Raw genomic sequence first — 21185 nt, forward strand, 5'->3', positions numbered from 1 at the left:
ATGGGTGCGGACGCAGGAGACATGCAAACACTAGGCAGGCCCGTTGCTTTGGGGAAGCTAGGATAGAGATAGTCTGGTCTAGGGGAGCTAGAGAGATGGCTCAGCAGATAGGAGCATTGACTCTTTTTCCAGAAGACCCACATTCAATTCCCAGCACCCACATGGCAGCTCACAACTGTCTGTAACTCCAGTTCCGGGGTACCTAACACCCATGGCAAAACACCAATGCACATAAATAAAAATAAATTAAAACCAAAAAAAAAAGACAGTGTGGCCTAAGCAGGGCAGGAGCCAGGATCTGACGGGGGGGGGGGGGGGGGGGGGGGCTAGACACAGCCTCTTAGCCAAGATCAAATAAGAAGGCAGAGCCAGGAATCTCACTGAGAATCTGAAGGTAACTGTCCTGTGGCCTGGAAGAAACACAGTCCTGGTCTGGCAGGGGATCCTCACCAGGAGACAGAAATGAGCAATGTTCTCTTTCCTTCCTTTCCTTTCTGCCAGTGGGAAGAGGAAACCACTCCTGCACATTCAGGACCAGGAAGAACAGGGAAGAAGTGGCTCAAGGAAAGTCACCGACTCAGAACCACAAACCAGCCTTCTCCTCGCCAGAAGAGGGGAGAGGTTTGGGGGAGGGAAGCTACGCTTCCAGAAAGCAAGCCAACCCATCATCCACCATGGAAATAAGCCAAAGACATCCTCTGACCGCCACGGCCCCACCCCACACTTGCAGTGAGACAGGAACACTGCACCTGGCTTTGCAGGTGGACATAGCCAGCCGCTGTCCCCCGTGCCCTTGTCAGAGCCCTCGTGATTAGAAAGGCAGGCTTCTTCCCAACAGCCTTCCTTTCCTTGCGGGTGTCTGCAGGTAGCCCAAAGGATGCAGGAACTATATTTAGCATCTCCGCTCCTAGTGGCAGCAAAGTCCTGATGCACGTGGGGACACAGCTCCCGGGCTCCCTCCACCCCTCCCCGAGGAGCCAGTCTCCCAATCACTTTGGCACATCTGTGGGTTTGCTAGCGTTCGGCAGGTTCCAACTCCATCCCAGGCCCTGAGCTCAGCCCAGGGTTTCTGACAACCTCTCTATATGGCAAATACACCAACGGGGTTGGTGCTGGCCTATAACAGTCTGTGCAGGTCCCCATCGTGGGTCCTTTGGATCTCCTGCCAGACTCTGTGCATTCCCACAGGTTGCTATGATGGATGCTTGTTGTCATAGCAACTGCCCCTGTGGCCTGTCTGTTTATTCTGAAAGTGACCTCACAGAAATGCTAGCCTCTATTCACATTAGCCAACGGCCTTGGGCCTGGAGAGGACAGACAGGCTGTCAGTGGAGGACTAGGAGATACACACCACAATCCTTTCGGCAGGAATCACGATGCTCAACTTCAACCAGCACCTGTGTTACTCTCTGGAGCAAACCCAGGACACCTCCCCCCTGCTGCCACCAAATCCATCTCCTCTCCAAGCCACAGTCTTGTCCCTTGGGGGACAGTTAGGTGCCCTGTCCCTTCCTAGGAATCTTTCTAACCTCCTGTTGCCATCTTTCCCATGATCTCCCCATGTGGCCTCCAGTGGTTTTATATGCTGGTGACTCACGCCTACCTAACACGCTTATCACCCTTGCAGGCCCAAGGTCGCTGCAGGCTCCTGCCGGACCCCAGCCACCTCTCTGCCAGCAACACTGTTCCGCCCTCCTGTACACACACAGAGCTTGTTCCACTGGGCTAGGTGTACATCTCCTACCTGCTCTTCACCCCTAATGCCCAGCTCAGTGCGGAGTTAAATATACAGAGCTCAGACAACAGAGCGCTCAGGGAGTATGAGCAGGAGAGGTGGGGCCCACGCTTGCCCTATGGAGACCACTGAGTACTGTCTTGACCCAGTGGCCCACCTCCAGAGCAAGAGCGGAGTACATCCTAGAAGTCACAAAGAAAGAATGGAACCCTTTGGCACACGCTGCCTCACCCACGACCTAGTCTTCTGTCTCCAAATACGCTGGGTTCTGTGTCTGAATGAGCACCGACGGTGAGACAGGACACATCACTTTCCTCCCACAGTGTTGCCTTCAGCTCTCAACAGCTCACCCCTCCTCTTCTCTGGGGGCTCCTATGTCCTGTGAAGACCATCAGAGGCCTCCAAAGGGAGCCCAACAGCACTCAGGACAGATGCTGGCCCTACTCAGCAGCCACTGCATCTCCATCAGCAACTCTAAGCTTATGATCATGAAAGTTCCAGAGGAAATAAGACTCCCGACACACCTGAACGCTGAGGTAGAAAACGCTGAAAATTTCAGTTATGTTGCCTAATGTCATTGTCAACTAAGCAGTATAAATTTGCATATATTCAGTACCAACAGAAAGAATTTACATTTGAGTAGCCCAGGGCATGCATAAATACACACACACACACACACACACACACACGCTGCTGCCTGAGTCTGAAAAGTTCAGTGTTCCCAGCACTGGTTCTCATCTCTATGACAGTCAGGTGAGAAGAGACCATTCCGTCTATTATCTACCTCCATATAAGATGGGTGCTGGCATCCTGGCCAACACAATGCAAATCCTTCTGCTACCAAGGCCAAGTAAATTCCCTCCCTCATCAACCACCCAATCCCCCTCCTCAGAGAGGGCAGGGACCAACTATGAGAGCACAGCCAACAGAAACTGGAGTGGAGGTAGAGACATCGCAATAGCCTCAAAGACTGGGTACCATTAAGCTCTCCTCCCAGACCCCTTTCTCTTCTCAAGAATAACACTGAGTGAGTGGGCAGGCTGCAAAGACAGAAATACACATTGAAATGAGAATGAATACCAGCCTCGACAGCTGACACGAGCATATTGTTAAGGCTGAGGGAGGATGAGAATCTCTCGAGACGCTCCGTTCCCATGACAAACAACTCGAGATTAGGACTTCCTTGGGGTTATAAGACTAAGCATGTCTCCTTATCAAACACACACCATGCACGGTCCGTTACGCGGCGGCATTAGTGTTCCTAACGCCTCACATTAGGAGATTCACCCCATTGCCTTTAAATTATAATTACCCCTCTGCTCATAGCCGCATCCGAGCTGCTCCTCCAGTCCGGGAATTACAAATCAGCTGCACCTCTTCCCAGAAGAGCTAATACCTCAGCATTAATAGTGAGCGGTACTAACTCTCCTCACTATTGGGGCTTCTCTCCAGCATTTCTAAGTCAGTATCACAGCAAGCAATGCACACAGTGCACATGAAATTTCAGAGACCGGCGGAGACATGTGCACACGCGCAGAATCTGGGCTCCCACACACTGACTTGGTAGTAGTGACACTTTGGGGGATTTCTGTTATTGATGTTTTCCACTTTCTGGGTTTTTCTTTGTTTGTTTAAGTTTGTTTGTATTTGTTTATTTTGAGGCAGAATTTACTCTGTAGAATAGGCTGACCTGAAACTCATGGAAATCCTCCTGCATCCGCCTTCCAGACAGCTTTGTAATTACAGGTGTGTACATACATGTGTGTATGTGTACACTCACAAGCACACGCCAGCTCTACAAAGTCATTACTGAGGACTTTTAAATACTCGGGTGGTTCTGGAAAACAATATGGTCACTCACTGGACAAGACCCACTGTATGGTCTGGTTCCAGACTACGGGACAACTCTGTCTCAGTATCTTACTTTCTGAAGCATTAAACACCATTGGGGGCATGCACTTGGCTGCAATGCTTGCAAAAGGATTGTTCTATCCAAACAGTGATTCGAAAATGACAGAGTCTGAGTAAAAGAAGGAGCTCCCACTGTCAGGATTCTGCAGCTGGTTTCAGGAACTGAGAACAAACACAGGAAGAGGGAGCCGCGGGAGCGCCGAGAGAGCCACAGGAGCGCCATGGGCGCCGTGCTGGAGGAGGACACGGCAGGGCTAGCCACATGGGCAGTGCTGCAGGTTGGTGGCACTCCTCACACAACATCTGCCCTTACAGCTGGGGACTGACGGGTACAACCCTAAAAATGTAGGGTCTGGGTGTGGAAGCAGCTAACAGTGCAAACATCTCAGGTACAGGAACGCTGGGGATGCTGGAGGCAGATGAAGGGATACACACTCACTCCAGGGGTCAGAGCCCCAATCCTCCAGTCTGCTGGCTGATCAACACCTCACCCCACCCCTCCTGCTCAGCTGACCATGTCTCAGTTCCCTTAAGCAGGCGCCTATAAGGGGGCACCCTGATCCCCGCACACTGCAGGAAAGAGGGGCTGCCTCATGGTGCCTCTACAACCACTCCTCAGCATCCAAGTAGTGCTTCTCCCTGGCGAGAGCTGGGAGAACCCACACATACCAGTGGTGCCGAGCATGGTCTGAGCCGACCATATGGCCTGCTGGCACTTTCCCTGGATGGGTTATTTTCCCAGACACCCTATGACCGGCTCCCTGAGTCTCCTACTCATAAACAGCCCTGCGCCCAGACAGGAAGAAGTGGCAGCAAGAGATGAGATTTGGCAGGGGTGAGCACTCAGCCCACAGACTCCACCTCCCCTCTTTGGTTTTTCAAGACGGGGTTTCTTTGTGTAGCAGTTCTGGCTGCCCTGGAACTTGCTTGGTAAACCAGGCTGGTCTTGAACTCACTGAGACCGGCCTGTCTCCCAAGTGGTGGGATTAAAGGCATGCGCCACAACCGCCCCTCTTTTCAATAGAGCCCTACGGCAATGGCAGGAGGCTGAACTTGCCAAAATACTAATTCCACAGGCTGCAAGGTGCATTGGAAGTCATGGCCCAGGAGTCTCTGGTCAAGAAATAGGCACATGGTATTTGGGAAACTGGCAGAGAGGCCCCTGCTGCAGGCTCATGAGAAAATTCCAGTCTCTGCAGTGTACACAGCTCTACAATAGGCTTCTGTAAATCAACTAAGTATACATAAATGACTTTTAAACAGGTCCCTCAAGTGCAGGAGAAGATGGTATGTTAATATGGTAACAAACACAAACTCCAAGCAAACAATCCTAATCTCCACATAGACAGCTAGCTACCTGAGCTGGCGCAAGCTCTCTCAGCCCCTCTCATGTGCAACAGGGTAAGAAAGACATATGTCAGGGTACACGGGAGCAAAGCAAGTCCTGCTTCAGGGCCTTACCCCTGAAGGATGCTTCCTCCTCCCCCATCCTCTTTCTCTCTCTGGTACACCACTGCTTCTCCTTCCTCCATCCTAGGAAGCCTGGGAAGGCAGGGACTCTGGGCGTCTCAGGCCTGTACAAAGCTGCAGTGCAGGAAGAAATGAAGACCTGAAAAAACCAACCACAAGCCCACAACTCCCCAACTATGCGATAGGGCTGACAGTGAGCAGGCAGTCCCTCTGACATATTCCTTCCCTGACCCTCCCAGCGCTTTAACTCACCACCTTAGAATGGCTAATCCTCATACAAGACTCCCTGTCTCTGGCCTTTCTCCTCCTCTCCACCCTCAGTCCCACAAAATCCGGGATGCGTTTCCAAGGGTCAAGCCCATCCCTCCCTCCACATCCCAGCTCTGACCCACTTGTCATCAGGCTCGGTTATCGTCAGAGGGAAACCCGGAACTAAAGAGGCGGAGGGCAGAAGGGCTAGCCTTCACTGAGCATGAATTTGCAAGGGTAGAAATGGCTGCCTCCACCGGCGGCTAAGCACCTAGCCACTGCCACAGGCAAATATTTAAACAGGGGTCCATGAGTCCCAGGGACCACTACAAGTACATACAAAAACAAGCTGCAGGATGGAGTTAGCTAAACCCAAGTGTCCAAACTCCACTTGCATGAGACCTCAACTCAAGCTAACCTCCTCTGAGATTCCCATGCTACAAGGGAGAAGCCAGGACCCCATTCTCCAGCTCCAAGGGGCACACACACCTCACAGAACCTTGTCATTCCGAGTGTACACATTTTAAGTCAATCTCCATGATGGAACTGTGTGTGGATAATGACAGACAGACAGACAGACAGACAGACAGACAGACAGACGAATGGATGAACAAAAAAGCCACCCAACTACATCAAAGGGAAAACACCTTAAGAATTCAAAGAAGAGATAGGCAGTGGTGGTGCACGCCTTTAATCCCAGCACTCAGGACGGGACGCAGAGGCAGAAGGATCTCTGTGAGTTTGAGGCCAGCCTAGTAGACAGAGAGTTCCAGGACAGCCAGGACAACACAGTCTCAAAAGCCAGCACAAAAGAAGTAAGAGAAGAAAATGGTTCTGGTGTGTGGTAGGATTAAGGAAGTTACAGGGAAAAGGATCAATAGCATGCAGTGGAGAAATCAGGTATTCATTGAAATACGATAGGGAGCAGAGACTCGACAATAATGCTTGAAATACTCTCCTGATTCTCTAATTGTTTCAAAAATATGCCATGACCACCTTGATTAGGACAACTACAACAAGCCTGTCAAAGAGGACTTGGCTGGGCCTCAGTCTTCACCCTGGGGCATGAGGAGAGAGCTAGAGGCACACATGGGCACACCCCCTCACAGGATGAGTTTCCCTTTCGCCATAGCTGACACGAACACCCACCGGCCTGTGAACACATCACAGGAACCCATGTCTGTATTTTTCTGCCACTGACCAGACGCCACCCTCAAGGAAACCTTGCAAGCCTTCTGAGAGCCAACACCACAGGAAGCTGTACACAGAAATTAATTTTCTCAGTGAGCGTGAGCCCATAAATTATATGGCAAAATTTATGATCTATTTTCACAGCTACATTCCTTGAGGGATGGCATGGGGCTCAGCGCGCAGAATCAGAGTTTCCCTGATTTGGGCTTGCTTTCTGTTGTTGTTTTAGTTTGGGGAGCTTTGAGGTATTGGGGACCAACACCAGGGCTTGCTGTCCCACAGTGTCATAGCCGGTCTCTGACTTCAGCTCATCTTGATGACAATCTACACACCAGGAGCTGCAGCTGCGGCTTCGTGGGACCCTCCTAGTCTTGCCTAGTCTGTTCTGGTCTAACTCTCACTTCTTCCCACTGGCCTCTGCGGCAGAACACACGGAGCTCTGCCGCCCCCCAATCACTGTGTTTTTCTCGCTCGCCCCCAGCTCTCCTGCACGCACACCCTGTGGCTGACAGCTTCCTTCAGCTCAGAGTACATTTTCCTTTGGAAAAACAGCAAATGTCTGAAACACTCATTCATCTGCTGCCGCCGCTACTCCATAATTCAGTTCAAAATCCAGCCGTGTGTCAGCTACATAGCGAGTACAGCAGCTCAGGCTGCATCTGAGGCAGAAATAGAGCCCAGAATGAGACAGGCTGGGGCCTCTCTGGCTAGTATATAGATGCGTGAAGGATCCAAGAAGGCTCATAAATTAAAAGAGCAAATGAAACAGGGGCCCTTCAGGGATTTCGCATTAACAACAGCTAAAGCTATCTTGTCCTAGGATCAATCAAGCCTCTCCTACTTTGCTTCGACCGGCAAGAAATCATGCGCTCTGAAAAAAAAAATCAAGCTTCAATGTGGCTACCGGAGATAATAAATTATTTGAAAAGATAGAGAGCCATACGACCCAGCTCTGGAAGGCTGAGGAGGCGGCGTGGTGGGAACGGAAGCCAGTGTTCAGTGTCACAGCTCAGTGAACAGGGAGAGGCAGGGGTCTGCTGCCTGAAATCCCAAAAGTCACATATGGTAGGACCAGCTTCTTGGAAGGAGAAACCGTGGGCCCAGAGAAACACACAAGGAGAAAGACAAGGGGAGACAAACCCAGGCTTCAGACACTGTGGCCTAAGCATCCCGGTCCCCAATGGAAAGAGGGGGATCAGAGAAGGGACAGAAAAGGGGGACAGGGCTGGCTTCCAGGGCTTTCCTGAGGCTTGTTCTCCCCCTAGCAAACAAATCCAGCAGAACCTTTCAGATCTTCCAAATGGCAAGCTGGTGCCCTGGCAAGCTTTGGCCGAGGCAAACAAGAGCTACAGGTTCCTACAACCCCTCAGCTGCCGTAGTAAATGATATCATTCATACGGCTATGGTAGTACACAAACATCATTCATTTCCAAAATGCAACACACCGGAGAGCAGACTGTGAGACAAGGACCAGCCACCCTGACCTTCAGGGAGAAAGAGCAGCTGCCCTGAGAGAACGAGCCAAGGAGATGCTTCTGAAAAGAGGCTGCTACAGGGCAGACATGTGAACGACGGGGGACACGGGGAGCATCCGGCCCTGGCTCCCACTGAACCAGAACTCCCAAGTGACTCCCAAGCACCATGGCCCAATGAGGTGAGCATAGTTACCCTATAAAACAGAGCAAAGGCATCCCCTACTATGTTCCTTTGCCACCAAAGTCTAGGCTAGTATGTCTTCCCAGTTTCCCAGCCCACAGAAAACCCAAATGAGAAGGAAGATGAATTCAATTAAATAGAAACAATTTCAGCTATGCATAAAAACAGTTACATTAATACCCAAGTCAGGGCCAGAGAGACGGCTCCGTCAGTAAAGAACCTGCGATCAAGCCTGAGCGTGTCCAGTCCCCAGAGCCCATGTATTTAAACATGGGAACAGACTTATTTTGGAAAAGGTCTTTTCTATGTAGCTCCGACTGTCCTAGAACTCACGCTGTAGACCAGGCTAGCCTTGAACTCACAGAGACCCACCTGCCTCTGCGTCCCGAGTGCTGGGATTAAAGGTGTGCACCACCACACCCAGCACAAGAACAGACTTCGTAAAGTTGTTCTATAACCTGTACACATACGCATGGACTATGCGCCATGGTGCGCATGTGCACACACAATTAATAAATAAGGAGCTTTAAAAATATGTCTAAGTCGATGATTCAGTAAAGAGTCCACAGACGTTCTTCAGACTTTTAAACACTGATGTTGCAGAGCTGGAGAGATGGCTCAGCAAGTTTAGAGTATGTCCTAGTTAGCGCTTTCTATCACTGCGATAAACACCATGATCAAAAGGGACTTGGGGAGGAAAGGGCTTATTTAATCTTTCAGCCCACAGCCCATCTCCAATGAAAGCCATGGCAGGAAACTGGGGTCTGGAACTGAAGCGGAGACTATGAGGAAAGCATAGCTCACTGGCTCGCTCTTCATGGCTCCCTCGGGCCCAGGACTACCCGCCCACCCAGGGACGACGCTGATGCAGGGGATTGGGTCCTCCCCCATCACTCACTAATGAAGAAGATGGCCCACAGACTTTGCGACAGGCCGTTCTGATGCAGGCATTTTCTTCCCTGACAGCCCTATGATATGTGAGGTTGACGAGAAATTAACCGGCGCCTGGTGTGTCCAGCTCTCATAGCGGACCTGAGTTTGGCTCCCAGAGACCCACATGAGGAAACTCACAACTGCCTGGCACTCCAGCTCCAGGGTATCTGATGCCCCCTCCTGAACCCTGGGCACAGCACTCTCATACATGCACATACACACACATATAAACAAAAACACTTAAAGAAAACTTTTAATGCTTTGTTTCCAAGGATACCATGAAGGGAGTAAAACGACAATCCAAAATGGGAGCGTTTCCAGGGTGCACGCAACTACTGTTCAGCTTCCAGAATATATGATGTGTGTGCGTATGACTCATTAATGAATAGACAGATTAAAAACAAAGTAAGACAAAAATGGGCAAAGGATTTGAGAAGTGAGTCCTCCAAAAACAATATATACGAACAACCACAGGCACACGAAACATGGCTCGACATCCCCATCCATCCATCAAAGAAATGCAAATCAAACTCATAGTAAGATACAGCTCCGCACCTCCGAGAACGGACAGAATCAAAAAAGACAGACAATTAGCGTTGACAAGGATGTGGGGAAACTGGAACACTTACAAATGGCTAGAGGGAATACGGCAGGATGTAGCCATTTTAAAGTCTAGCAATTCCTTTTTACTCAAAAACTTCAATACCGAGTCACCCTGTGACTTAGCAATGCAGCTCCATGAGAATATAATACGTCTACAGAAGGACTTACAAAAAACATACAGTGAATCACTCATAATAGCCAAAAACGCATTAATAATCCAAATATCCACCAACTGACGGGCAAACCAAGTGTGTTGCAACACACAATGAGATTCAGCCATTAAAAGGGGCAAAGTGCAGATTGATACCACAGCACGAATAAACCCTGAGAACATTAGTCATGCCAAAGAAGACAGCACAGAAGGCCGCATGATGTTCCATTCCATATTATGAGATGTCCACGGTAAAATTCACGGAGACCAAAAGCACATCAGGGGGTGCCCAGGGTGAGGGAACAGGAGAACAGGAAATTCAAAGTCACAGTGACACAGAGGCCCAGTCAGAACTGGAACCCAGCCCTCCTAACTCCCTGGCTACCGAACTAGTCCCGCCACAAACCACCAACACAACAGGCAAACGTGAGAACCAATGCTGTTTGAGGCAGTGTATCTCCCAAGGATGAGTAGGCCACTCCTCCTCCATCTAAAACCTCCATACAAGAACGCCAGGGGCCTGAACAGATGAGTCGAAAGTCAAAGCAGTTGCAGATCTTAGTTCCAGGGACCCACATGGGGGGCTCATAACCACTGTAACCCCCAACCCAGGACCCTGAAACCTATTCTGGCCTCCTTGTGCTCCTGCAAGCACGCGGTGCACACTTACTCTCAGGCTCACACATATTCACAGTGAGTGAGCAAATAAATAAGTCCATGAAAGAAAGCCAGTACTTATGTGATGTTCAGTAGCCCACATTATTTAATAAGCACTAAACCTTGTGATCATTAACACAGCCTGCCTTTTGCCAGAGAGATGAAAGAACAAGGCAGAATCAAGAGATCAAGATGTGGTCCATAGGTGGGGGAAACAAAAACCCCAGACAAGCTGGTCCCATTTGTCCCAGATTTCAGCCAGCAGTGAACCCAACAGAATTCCAGATCAGGTGGCAACGGCCATGCTGACTACAGAGGTCTTTGGGGAGGGAATCTTTCAAGGGAGGAGTGGAAGAGGTCAAGCTCATTTTGACTTCCAACTTCTCAAAAAGTACAAATCTAAATATCCACATGAAAGATAAAGGTTGGAGAGAAGGCTGGGCGGTGGTGGCGCATGCCTTAAATCCCAGCACTTGGGGAGGCAGAGGCAGGCGGATCTCTGTGAATTCGAGGCCAGTCTAATGTACAAGAGCTAGTTCCAGGACAGGCTTCAAAGCTACAAAGAAACCCTGTCTAGAAAAACCACAAAAGAAAAAAGAAAAAAAAAGTAGGAGAGAAGAAGCTCACCGGACCAGAAGTAAAGAGAGCTCTCGCCCGGCCCTCCGCTGTTACAGGCACAGCCTGTGGTCACCCATTCAGACCCAAAAGCTTATTAGTAACACACAAGGCGTTTCAGGCAGGTGTGACATACATCTCTCCCATCCCCTCTACCAGGGTCTGCCTGGACCTGTGCACATCCCTGAGACATCCTTCAGGGTCACCTCACCAAACACAGATCTGCTGGCCTGGAAAACACACCCTGAGTCTGTTCACTGTGAGGTCCTTTTAAAGACACAATCCAGATGGCTTTCTGGAACCCACAGCCCTAGGGGCCAGGTGTATCCTTTTAACAACTCACTTAGTGGCAGTGAAGGCCACTAGGGAGGAAGTTCAGGTGGCAGAGTGCTTGCCTGGCATGCAAGAGGTCCAGGGTTTGGTCCTAGCACCCTATGAACCAGGAATGATGACGCCACATGCCATCACATCCAAACCCACACATACATCCTCTTCTTGCTCTCTCTCAAATCCATGGCCTCTTTTTTCATTGTGTATGTGTGTGTATTTCTAAATACATAAACACAACCTGCTCAGTCTGTATAACGTTACACATATGTATGTTTTCAGGGCTGACCATTGGGTATTTGGGAACCAATCAACATAGACACATTTTTTTAACATAGAACTAAAAGCCCATAGAAATATTGGTTATTGTCACTGTTGTTTAAAAAAATTAGATTTCTTCCAGGAAACTAGGGAGAGAGGCCCTAAGAGCCTGCTGGTGTGATAAAAATTCTAAGGCACAGGAACCTGTCATTTGAAGGCGCTGTCTTCATCAACCACCTGATGTTACTGACAAAGTCGTCACTAGCATCCAGTAGAAAGATGACATCATTAATAACACCCTAGACAGGGCAGCCTCCTGCCAGAGTGTGAGCAATGGCTGGCCACGTCTCTGCAGGGCTGGGCTAGGCAGAAGAGGAAAGAGGAAGGATCTACCTCAGAGATCAGCCCAGGGATCTACCAGAAGTTCCCACTCAAGGAGAGCAACAGAGCTGACTCACGAAAACCAGCAACAAGAGAAGCCACGCTGACCCAAAGGCATTAATGCAAAGGGTTTCCATAGGCACCAGCTCTACAGAACAGATGGCTACAGAAACAGCAAACCGTGATGTCAAAATGTTCCATCTGAGGCCTGGGAAAACAGCCCAGTGGATAAAGCACTAGTTGCACAAAGATGAGGACCAGCGTTCAGATCCCAGAACCCACATCACTGTTGAGTGGACACGGTGGCAGGCCTGAATTCACGGTTTGGAAGGTAAAAACAGGGGATCCTGGGGCAAGCATCAGTATCTGTGAGCTCTAGGTTCAATTGAAATACCCTGCTTCAATGGCTAAGGCAGAACAAGATCAGGAGACCCCTGATATCAACCTAAGCCTACACACACACACACACACACACACACACGCACACAGGAACACATATGTCCATGGAAGAAAAAGAAAATCTTGGTCTGAATCCTGGCTCCAAGTCAGGCCAGCTCCGGGAAGTCAGTGAGGTGTGGTTAATCTTCAGTAACAGCCGAGTTACAGCCAAGCATGTCTGATACTCAATAAAATGCCCCCAAAATACAGGAAGACAGGGAGGGGAGTCCCGGCATCCAGCATGCTCTGCTACAGCAGTTAGCTCATACAATAACCTCACCCTGCAACACAGTCCATCAGGACTCCCTGACCCCGCTGGGTGGAAGGTACCTGGGAATCTGCCGTCATTTCCCACCGGAGCTTGTCCTACATCAAGGTCAGCACATAACATGTTAGACAAACAAGAACAGGACAAGCAGAAGAGCTGGCCTGCAGAGGTCCTGGTCCTAACTGATGGACTCATACGGTACAACTGTAGGCCTGCCGAACTCAGAAGCATGCTATAACGCCAGGGAAACTGCCCAAGGCCTCACCTGTGGAGCAGCATGGGGAATCCTGGTGACATCAAAGTTAGGTAGTCCTCTCCACACACCTCCCTCCGCCCCCACCCCCGACTGCCCTGGAACTCTGTAACACTGGCTTAGAGGGCAACTCTTCTCACTAGATTTCCAGAACCATAACACTGACAATAGGTCCACGCTCTGGTTTATAGCGTTTGCAAAGAAGTCAACCACCAAAGCCAAAGACATCAGACCATCAGGCTTGGAACCTTAGGTCTGAATTCAAGGAATCCATACACTTGGAAGAGAGGGAAAAAAAGGTCCCTGTGTATACATCATTTGCATCTAACTGAAATTCAGCCGTTCTTCAGGAGTGAACGAAAGCCACACATCCCAGTTAGCGTAAGTGTCACTTGGGACTCCAATGGAAGGTGCCACAACACCACATTAGAATCATTAGCAACGCCACACGGTATTATTTACACTTGTAGTACGCCACAGTGCAGGTACTTATTAGACCCAATAATAAATCTTCACGTTATTAACAACAAAAGCCACATACTAGTATGTCATATCAAATTTTCCAAGTGTTTTACAAACTGAAATTCAGTATAACGGGTGCTTCCTTTGAAACCTTAAGTTCCTATTGTGTGTGCTCACCATTTTCTGCAGGGTACCTGTAATACTGCCAACACTCAGAGGCTGAGAGGGAGCATGAGGGCTAGCCTGGGCTACACAGTAAGCAGTAAGACTACAGAAAGGACAAGAGGAACAGGGAGTCTCTTCAAAGAGGCACACTGCCAAAGGGCTCCATGGCACAAAAGGGGGAAAATGCGAAGTTAAAATGAAGCTTCACACACGACCGAAGGTCAGTTCACTACAGGCCTGTCCCTTTGCACAGTCCTGGTATCTGGCAGTGACACTATTTACCGGGCACCTAAATACATTTATGAACAAATAAACTCAACCAGATTCCTCTGGAAGAATAATCGCCATCATAAGAACACAGTATCGGCATTCCAGTTCCAACCGGCAGTCCCTTTATCCCACGGCATCACACCCACTAAAACCGCAAAGGCAGAGAAGCAGGTGGAGAGGCCCCAGCGAGCCACCTACTTCGAAATCCTGGTCACGGGGTCACATTAGGGCATCACGTCTGAGTGAGCCCAGCTCATTTCAGTGGAAAGACCTAGAAACGGGAGAGCGTACCAACAAGTAACACCTGCTAACGTCTGCCCAGAAACACAGCAATGGCAAGGCTCCCTTTAGCCCCCTCCACACCCTGCTTAGTTTCTGCAGTAGACGGGTCCCAACACAAGTCCTGGAACCAGCCATGCTGCAATGATGGCCAGTGCCAGCTTCACCTTGGGGTTGATGGAAGCCCTTCTTCCAGTGTTGGGGCTTGAGCTGTGTGACATTCGCACCACAGCGGCCACACACACAGTAAGCATCTGCCAGCGGATTCTCCCAGTTCAAAGGACACTTGGCCTTGACTCTGCCACCACTCATCACTGGAAGGACTGCAACAAACTCCTAACCCCTCACACTTCTGTCCTCTCTGTCCTCTCACTGGTCTTCCCTCTTTTCTCCTAAGCCTAGGGACAACCATAAAAATGTAAACCTTTAAAATGTAAATGAGTGTCTGGAGAAGCCGCTCAGCAGTTGAGAGCGCTTACACCGAACAGGCAGTTCAAAGCTGCTGTAACCACAGCTCCAAGGGTTCCCTGAGGGTACCTGGACGTGCATGGCACATACACACACAAATAAATAACATAAATTCTAAAGAGGAAATCAGGTCATGATAGTGTGAGCCCCAAACCAAACCACAGCACACCACATCAAAAATGCAAATGCCCTCCCCAAGGCAAAGCCCTATGAGCACTGGCCCCTCCTCTCCCTCCCTTGCCTCTGACCACAGGCCTGTCTACCCCTAATACTCAGGTCTCCAGGTCTTTTCCTGGGCTCTTCTAAGCACAGATCTCTCAAGCAGGCCTCTGTGTCCCAGACTGTTCAAAGGTCACCTCTGCCTTGATTTCAGCTTCCTCCCACCTCAAGAACCACTCTCTACACCGCCTTATGGATAACCTTGACTTATCGTTACCTGGGTCAATCAGTGATTGTCTCCAGGAAGGAACCTGTTAAGAATGTGGACGTTCCAGGCCTTGTCTAAATCAGATGAGATGAGAATTCTGGAGAGTGGGACCAGGTTCTTCCAGTCCACAAGACCCCTCTCCCCGACTGGGCAACTCTGAATCCTGGCCAGGACTCACTTTCAAACCTGCTGCAATGCACACTGTTCCTGGGAGCGCAGGTAAAATGCAGATTCTCATTCCACAGCCCTCGGGGGGGACCCGCAGCTCTCAGCAAGTTCCACACCACACTCACACTGCCTGGTGAAGCACTTTGGAGTTCCAAGGGCCTAAAACCACGCTCGCCAACTGAACTTTCCACAAGTATGTAGAACGAAGTTCTAACTCAGCATCATTTGGCAGTCACGGTTAACCCATGTGCCTACTAGGCATCGGAGATAGACTAATGTGACCAAGGAGCTGACTTCATTCTTGGGCCAACAGTGCAGAATATGTGTGCCCTACCATAAAAGGCATCTACAAATTCTTGGCCTAAGCAGACTGGATGGATAGGAAAATCCCACCAAAGGCCTAGTTGATCTTGATCGCCAGCTCAGGAGTGGGTAAATATTTGCCAAAGGTAGGGGCACAGATATGGAAGACTGGATTAAACCACCTTGGAGCCACTTGAGACACACCACCCTTCAAGGCCCTCTCCACCCCACAGCCCTGACCACACCTCACAAGCAGTACCAGTCACCCTGGACATTCTTGTAGACATGGCCTGTCGTCCGAGTGCACTGATCTGCCTGGAGGACGTTTCTCCCATTGGACCACAAGTTTTCTCAAGGAGGACGGATTTCTAATCCTTTCAGCAGGATTCCATAGATCCCAAATGAACAGCAGCAAGAGCTAGGACCCACAAGGAGGAGCACCAGCAGCGCTTCTACTACTAATCATAAAAGAGAAATTAAGTTCAGCTGGAGGGGGAAACCAGGTCCATTCTAACTGATTCGACATGATCCAGATACATCCACGGAGATCTCAGAGCAGCATAGCACGGTGGCCTGTTGGCCTAGAGAGGTTTCCTCCCGAGATCACAAATGTCCTGGGAAAGAAATGGTATCCTTCTGACCGTGGAACCAAAATCTGCTAGCCTGGGATCTTGAAGGAGCTGGTTTACAAACAGGTCACAGCTCAGAATCAAAAGCAAGGCCAGTTCCCATTGGAACTGCGGGGCGGAGCCTGGCCCATGAAGAGCAGGCCCCCTGGGAGTCTACACAGTCCAGATGTTCATTCTCCCTTTTCAGTGAGAACAGCAAAGAGGTTTCCAAGGTAACCAAAGACAACAGAGTGAGAATCAAGGCCCTGGAAGGAAATAGATTAAATTTTAATACTTAAGAGTCAATATCAAATTTATTTTTAAAACTGCATCAAGGCAGAATGGATGGAGCAATGAAGGCACGCCTCGCTGTCCACACGGACATCCCAAAAATGGACACATTTTTTTCTCTGTTTCGGGAGTATTCTCAAGTAACCAGGGGCTTAAAGAAACTAAGAAACACAAAGAGCTGGAAAGGGGCAGCTCAGCTTTCAGATTGATGTCACAGCTACTTGTTTCCTCCCTCATCTCCAAAAGCACAAAGCTTATGCCAGTCGCGACTCCTCACTCCGCAAAGTCTGCTAAAACTGTGCAAAATAATGCGATACCCGGAGAAAATCATCACCAAGGGGAAAGTTTAAAACCAGCCACACTCTCCTGGCTACAAAGACAACAAATACACTTGTTAGATCGAGAGAATAAATGGGGGCTGGGAAGACAGATTACGGGGTACAGTACTTGCCACACAAGCTTGTGAACCTGAGTTGATCCCCAGGATCCAGGTAAAAGCTCAGGACAGTAGTGATACCCCACCGCGCCCCACTCCCAGAGGCGGAGCAGGGAAAGATGAGGGAGAATTGACTGAGGAATACATCCAGCGTCAACCACTGGCCTCAGTCAGCACACAAACCATCCAGTGCACCTGCAGCCATACACAAGAGAGAGAGACAGAGGCAGACAACATTTTCCAGTTACTTTTAGGCCTTCAGCCATTCATCCATTTCCTTTCCTCCTTGCCCCATTCTCCCGCCAGGTCAAACATTAACTGCAGTGAAATCTGGTGAACCAGTTAGCAAGTAGTAAGTCAGTTGTCTGTCGGATGCTGTACCACATAACTTCACCAGTCTTCAGAAGTTCACAGATACAATGATTCAGGCTGGAAAATGGGAAAAGAAAGGGGACTGGGGGAAGGGTGTTCCTCCCAATTCACACAACAGAAAAGTGACGGAACCTGACCTGAAGGTGGCTAGTCTGGCAAAGGGACCATTTAGAGAACACACCATTAAGCATAAGATAAGAAGCCATGTAGTTGGTGAAAGCAGCACGGGGGAGCCAAGTTCAAAGTCAGCCTCTCCTAGCCTCAAGTTCCTCATCTACAAACCAGGGCCAGAGAGTCAGCACAGCAGGAATGCCATATGAAGCAAGGCCAGGCACTAGCTAACTGCTGGTCCGGGTGCACCAGCCCAGAAAGCCTGTTTCCATCAGAAACCAACTATGACCAGACACAGCCTCCATGGGAAACCAACAGGCTGATAAATTTTTTCAATCTTATTTCTGTGAAATGTGTAACTTCATGTGCATCACAAAACCCACGCTCATGCCTGATCCCAGCATAAAAAAGGTATCTGCTTGAAATCCAAGTATTGTGAGTATCGTGTGTTACTACATTAGACACAGAGCAATTGTGTGTAATGGAAGTGAACATTAGCTAATCGAGGAGTGGGAAGAGCATTATTTGAAGCAATCCAGGCTGAGCCCTTTCAGCTTTACCTCCAACTCCAAGTTCATACACACTATATTACCCTAGAGTGGGTACTGGGTTTGCTTAAAAATGAGATAAGCCTGAAATGGTCTTAATTCTTCCCTCTTCGCAACCTGGACCCATTCTCTGCTTGGGAGACACAGGAAGCAAGCATGCAATTTAACAAAATGACCAAATCCAGTCTCTCTCCAATCTACTCAGTAACTGAGCTCTTGGGTAATCTCCTGCATTGCGTGCAAAAGCAGCTTTGGATTCATCCACTGCAAACCAAAATTAATCAGAGGCAGGGTATTCCAACTTAATCGCAACTCCTTTTGCCTGGCTCCCCAACATCTGCCAGTGTTAATAATATTTAGCTGACACGCTGCAGGGAGGAAAGCACCCCAACTTTATAAACTACAAGCTCTCTTTCAAGCTTTTAAAACGCAATCCCTTCCATAAGAATGAATGACGCATTTTCCTAAAGAATGGCATTTACGGGGTGGGGGGGACGGAGACGTGACTCCCCATGCCTCAGCTAAAGGGGCTGTGTTTAAGCTGTGCTGGCATTGGCAGAAGAAAGCAATCTGTACATGACTGAACTCACTACAGAAGATTTACAAGAGGATCTTTTGGAAGACGGGAGAGGAGAGAAAGAGGAGGCTGCACCAGGATGCTTAATCTAGTATTTTCCATTGAGTCTAGTCGTGACTGTGTATCTCTCCAAAGAAAAATATTTTACGCTGAACAGTCTAGATTATTTTTTTTTTCAAGTGATTCTTAATAGCAGATGCAGCGTTCAGGCACCGGGAAAGGATTTAATGACATTGCTTAATTTAAAGCTCTCGGAAGACCAACCCTTTCCCCGCCCCCATCGCTGGCATGGGTATTACCCCAATCTTAAAATTCTGGCCAGAAGAAATGTAGTCATCGGTTCACTACTGCCACACATGTGTCTTGTACGCCAGTTACCTATTGTGAGCCCCGCTGAGCGCACAAAACCTAGGAAGCCGAAAGGATGAGACTCTGAATTCGGTTTGGAAGATGAAGAAAATGATAGAAGTGTGACTGTCCCAAGTCACACAGCCAGTCCTGGCCCAGGGACTCACACAGACCCTTCCAAGCTTTCTAATTTTCAATCCGAGCTGCTTGACTCTCACAAGATCCCTCTTCTCCGGGATCTGGAGAGCTCGCTGCTTAGCAGTTCGATACAATGACTCTGCACCTTGACAGCCCTTACTAAAATCAGGCCTTTTCCAGGTTAAGGACAAGAGAGATGACCATGGTGCCAATAGGCACCACACAGGTAGCACAGGAGCGGCCACCAGGGCCTTTCGGACCTCTATGCGGCGGCTGTCCACCTTCCCGGCGGCTCTGCTCTGCGGCACGCAGTGGGAGCTGCCAGGCCTCCCGGGCTGGGATGGCACCCCTGCCTGAGCAGCTTCGGGGTCCTCTGGACCTGCTCCGCTGCTGGATCAGGGAGCATAGCTGCCCCCGCCGGGCCACTTCTGGAACAAGTTGGAGAGGTCCGCAAGAGAGGACCCACCACCCGTGGCAGCAGCGCGCGCAGGGGTCCCCGGCTCGCAGACGCCGCCGCGGACTCTGCGGTCGAAGTTGACCTTGCCGAGTTGTAGAGCAAAAGACCTGAAACCCTGCGAGGGAAACGAGAGCAGAGGGGAGGGTTCCCCCAAAAAGGCCCAAGGTGGCCCAACAGCCTCTCTCCAGAGCCACCTCTCTGGGAACAAAGGGCTTCTGTGTCGGGCACTGCTGGCCCGGCCGCTACCGGCTCTGGGAGACCAGAAACTTTTCTCGGTGTGGGCGCGGGCGGCGGGCACTGTGCATCAGGCAGCAAGCGCAGACCACTGCGGGTTCCCAGGGCGCAGCGCGATCCCCGCGGCCCGAGCCGCCCGCCCCGCGCCGCCGAGGCTGCCACTCACCTCCTCGATGGCCGCCACGGTGTTCCGGCACTGGGCCGTGCGCGTGGTGAAGCTGGAGGCCGTGGGCGCCTTGTAGTCCTCATGGGTCTCGGCCACGAATTCCGACACGGAGATCTGGTCCGGCATCGCCGCGGCGCGCGGGAGAGGACCACGGCCGCCTCAGTCGCCCAGTGTGCGGGCTCCGACCCCGCCGCTGCCGCCGCTCCGGGCGGCGGACAAAGGGGAGCGCGGGGCGCTGGAGCCGCCGCAGGGCGCGGGAGCCACCGCGGGACGCGCGGCGGGAGCAGGGGCGCGCGGAGCCCGCAGCTCTGCCCGCTGTGCTCCGGGATCCGCCGCCGCCGCGTCCTCTCCGAGCGAGCCCAGACGCGGGCGCGCACAGCTGGCGGGAACTGCCCGCCACCCAGCCGCGGGCTGCGACGCCTCCCGCGGAGAGGGGCGGGTCCCGGCCAGGGGGCGGTGGCCGGCGGGGCGCGGGTAGGGGCGGGGCGCAGGCCCGGCTACCAATCGGCGCTCTCGCCGCCACCGCGCCGCCGGGAAGCTGAGGCCGCAGGAAGGAGGGAGGTGCGTGCTCGGGGCCCGCCAGTCGCGGCAGGCCGCCGCATTGTGTCTGTCGCCGGGGTGTGCAGGGGTTCGAGGGCGTGCCCCACTCCCGGGCTGCAGTGCCCGGACCTCGCCACGCCAGTCCGGAACCCTGGTGGGTGTGGACTGAGACCCGGGGCTCCGGCCTTCGGGCCGGAACGAATCCCACCCTTCGATCCCCAATCCCACCCACCCCTGGGCGAAGACCCCCCCCCACCGAATCCCCCGCCAGAACCTCAAGGAAAGGCCAAGCGAGACGACAATGTGGGTAGCTCGCCCCCTACAGGACGGTGAGGTCCGTCGGGGCAGCCCTCCTGCACCCTAGCGGGACTAGCCGCGGGGACAGTTTGGGATGCAGTCACAGGGACCGTGTAGTGTCTGTGTACCTCCTCACAGCTTTAAGGAGCCTGGTAAAGATGGGTTTTATAGAGTTAGCCAGAAACCATAAGGCATATGTCCTTTGACTTGGAAGAGTACTTCCAGCCCCTAGTGAACATCGTGTTCCTTAAACTTGTACAATTAGGGGTAATCCCAGTTACTTGTAAACAGGTTTAGGGTGCTAGGCCAGGCTTCACCCTACGAAGATCACAGAACGCGCTGCAATGATATTTCTATTGAAGTTAGGGAAGAGGGGACTTGAGGTCGTGTAAGAGAAGAGGGGGGCTATTGTACCTGGTGG

At 50.9% G+C, this 21185-nt stretch overlaps 1 protein-coding gene across 4 annotated transcripts in view; it reads right to left on the minus strand.

Moving 5' to 3' along the window:
* Asap2 (ArfGAP with SH3 domain, ankyrin repeat and PH domain 2) overlaps positions 1 to 20191 on the minus strand; it is a 151610-nt gene extending 131419 nt beyond the window's left edge. For 2 of the 4 annotated variants that reach the window (XM_075984073.1, XM_075984072.1), the window contains exon 1: positions 19928 to 20191. In XM_075984073.1, the coding sequence (XP_075840188.1) occupies positions 19928 to 20053 (126 nt within the window). In that variant the 5' untranslated portion in view covers positions 20054 to 20191. The remainder of the gene's footprint in view (positions 1 to 19927) is intronic. The other 2 variants (XM_075984075.1, XM_075984074.1) reach the window with 1 other exon arrangement.
* Between the last annotated feature and the right edge of the window lie 994 nt (positions 20192 to 21185).

This window comes from Microtus pennsylvanicus, chromosome 8 (assembly GCF_037038515.1).
Source record: "Microtus pennsylvanicus isolate mMicPen1 chromosome 8, mMicPen1.hap1, whole genome shotgun sequence".
NCBI classification, from domain to species: Eukaryota; Metazoa; Chordata; class Mammalia; order Rodentia; family Cricetidae; genus Microtus; species Microtus pennsylvanicus.